The sequence below is a fragment of the Microcebus murinus genome, chromosome 22 (assembly GCF_040939455.1).
Source record: "Microcebus murinus isolate Inina chromosome 22, M.murinus_Inina_mat1.0, whole genome shotgun sequence".
NCBI classification, from domain to species: Eukaryota; Metazoa; Chordata; class Mammalia; order Primates; family Cheirogaleidae; genus Microcebus; species Microcebus murinus.
This window is the reverse complement of record NC_134125.1, coordinates 23072372-23073229: the sequence shown is the minus strand read 5'-3', so window position 1 is coordinate 23073229 and position 858 is coordinate 23072372. Positions and strand designations below refer to the sequence as shown.

Below are 858 nucleotides of genomic sequence, written 5' to 3'. Positions count from 1 at the left end.
CTAGACAGGGGGATGCAGGGGAGGTTTTTGTCTCACTTCCCCGTGTGTCTGGATCACTGTGTAAGTATTAGAGCTGCCATCCCATGTACTACAGTAATAGTCAGCCTCGTCCTCAGGCTGCAGCCCAGAGACGTGCAGAATCCCTGCGTTGGCCGAGGCGTCTTTGGAGCCAGAGAAGCGGCTGGGGACCCCGGAGCCCTGGTGCTTGTTTGAATCAGAGTAGTAGCTCAAGAGATAGCGTGGAGGGCTCCCTGGCTTCTGCTGGTACCAGTTTATCCGGTAACTACCAACACTAGAGCCACTGCTCAGGATGCAGGTGAGTCTGGCTGATGCTCCAGGAGATGCAGAGAAGGAGGGCGGCTGGGTCAGCACAAGCTGGGACAGGGAACCTGCAAACACAGACACATGGATTCTGGGGTAGGAACCAAGGTGAAATTTTTCAGAGATTTTTGCCAGAAGAGCCAGAAGGAACCTAGGAGCCGCCCTGGGTCTGAGTCCTGTCCCTACCTGTGCAGTGAGAGAGGAGCACGAGCAGGACAGGAGTCCAGGCCATGGTGCACACAGCCCCTGGTCCCCACAGTGGGGCTGGGCTGCCCAGGCCTCCTTTTGTCCCCACCCTCTGCAGAGGAGGGGCTGCTCATGCAAACGTGTTTCCATCCAGGGACTGCCCAGCCCCTCCCTGAGCCCTGGGCTGAACTCAGCTCTCACTGCACACTGAGGAGGGGGGGCTTTGCTTTGCCCCTTGGGGGAGCCCTGGGAGGAAGCAGCTGCTGGGACCATACAAAGGGCCCTGCTCAGGGGACTGTGCCCGGCCAAAGAGGACACAGCTGCTGAGTCCCCATCAGTTAGCACAGGGCA

General features: G+C 59.0%; 1 gene segment (V, D, J or C); it reads right to left on the bottom strand.

The window, feature by feature from the left end:
- On the bottom strand, window positions 1–600 carry LOC142863510 (putative non-functional immunoglobulin lambda variable 5-48). The segment is given in 2 exon segments: window positions 1–389; window positions 508–600. Coding segments are annotated over 2 exon segments (435 nt in total).
- Window positions 601–858: the final 258 nt, after the last annotated feature.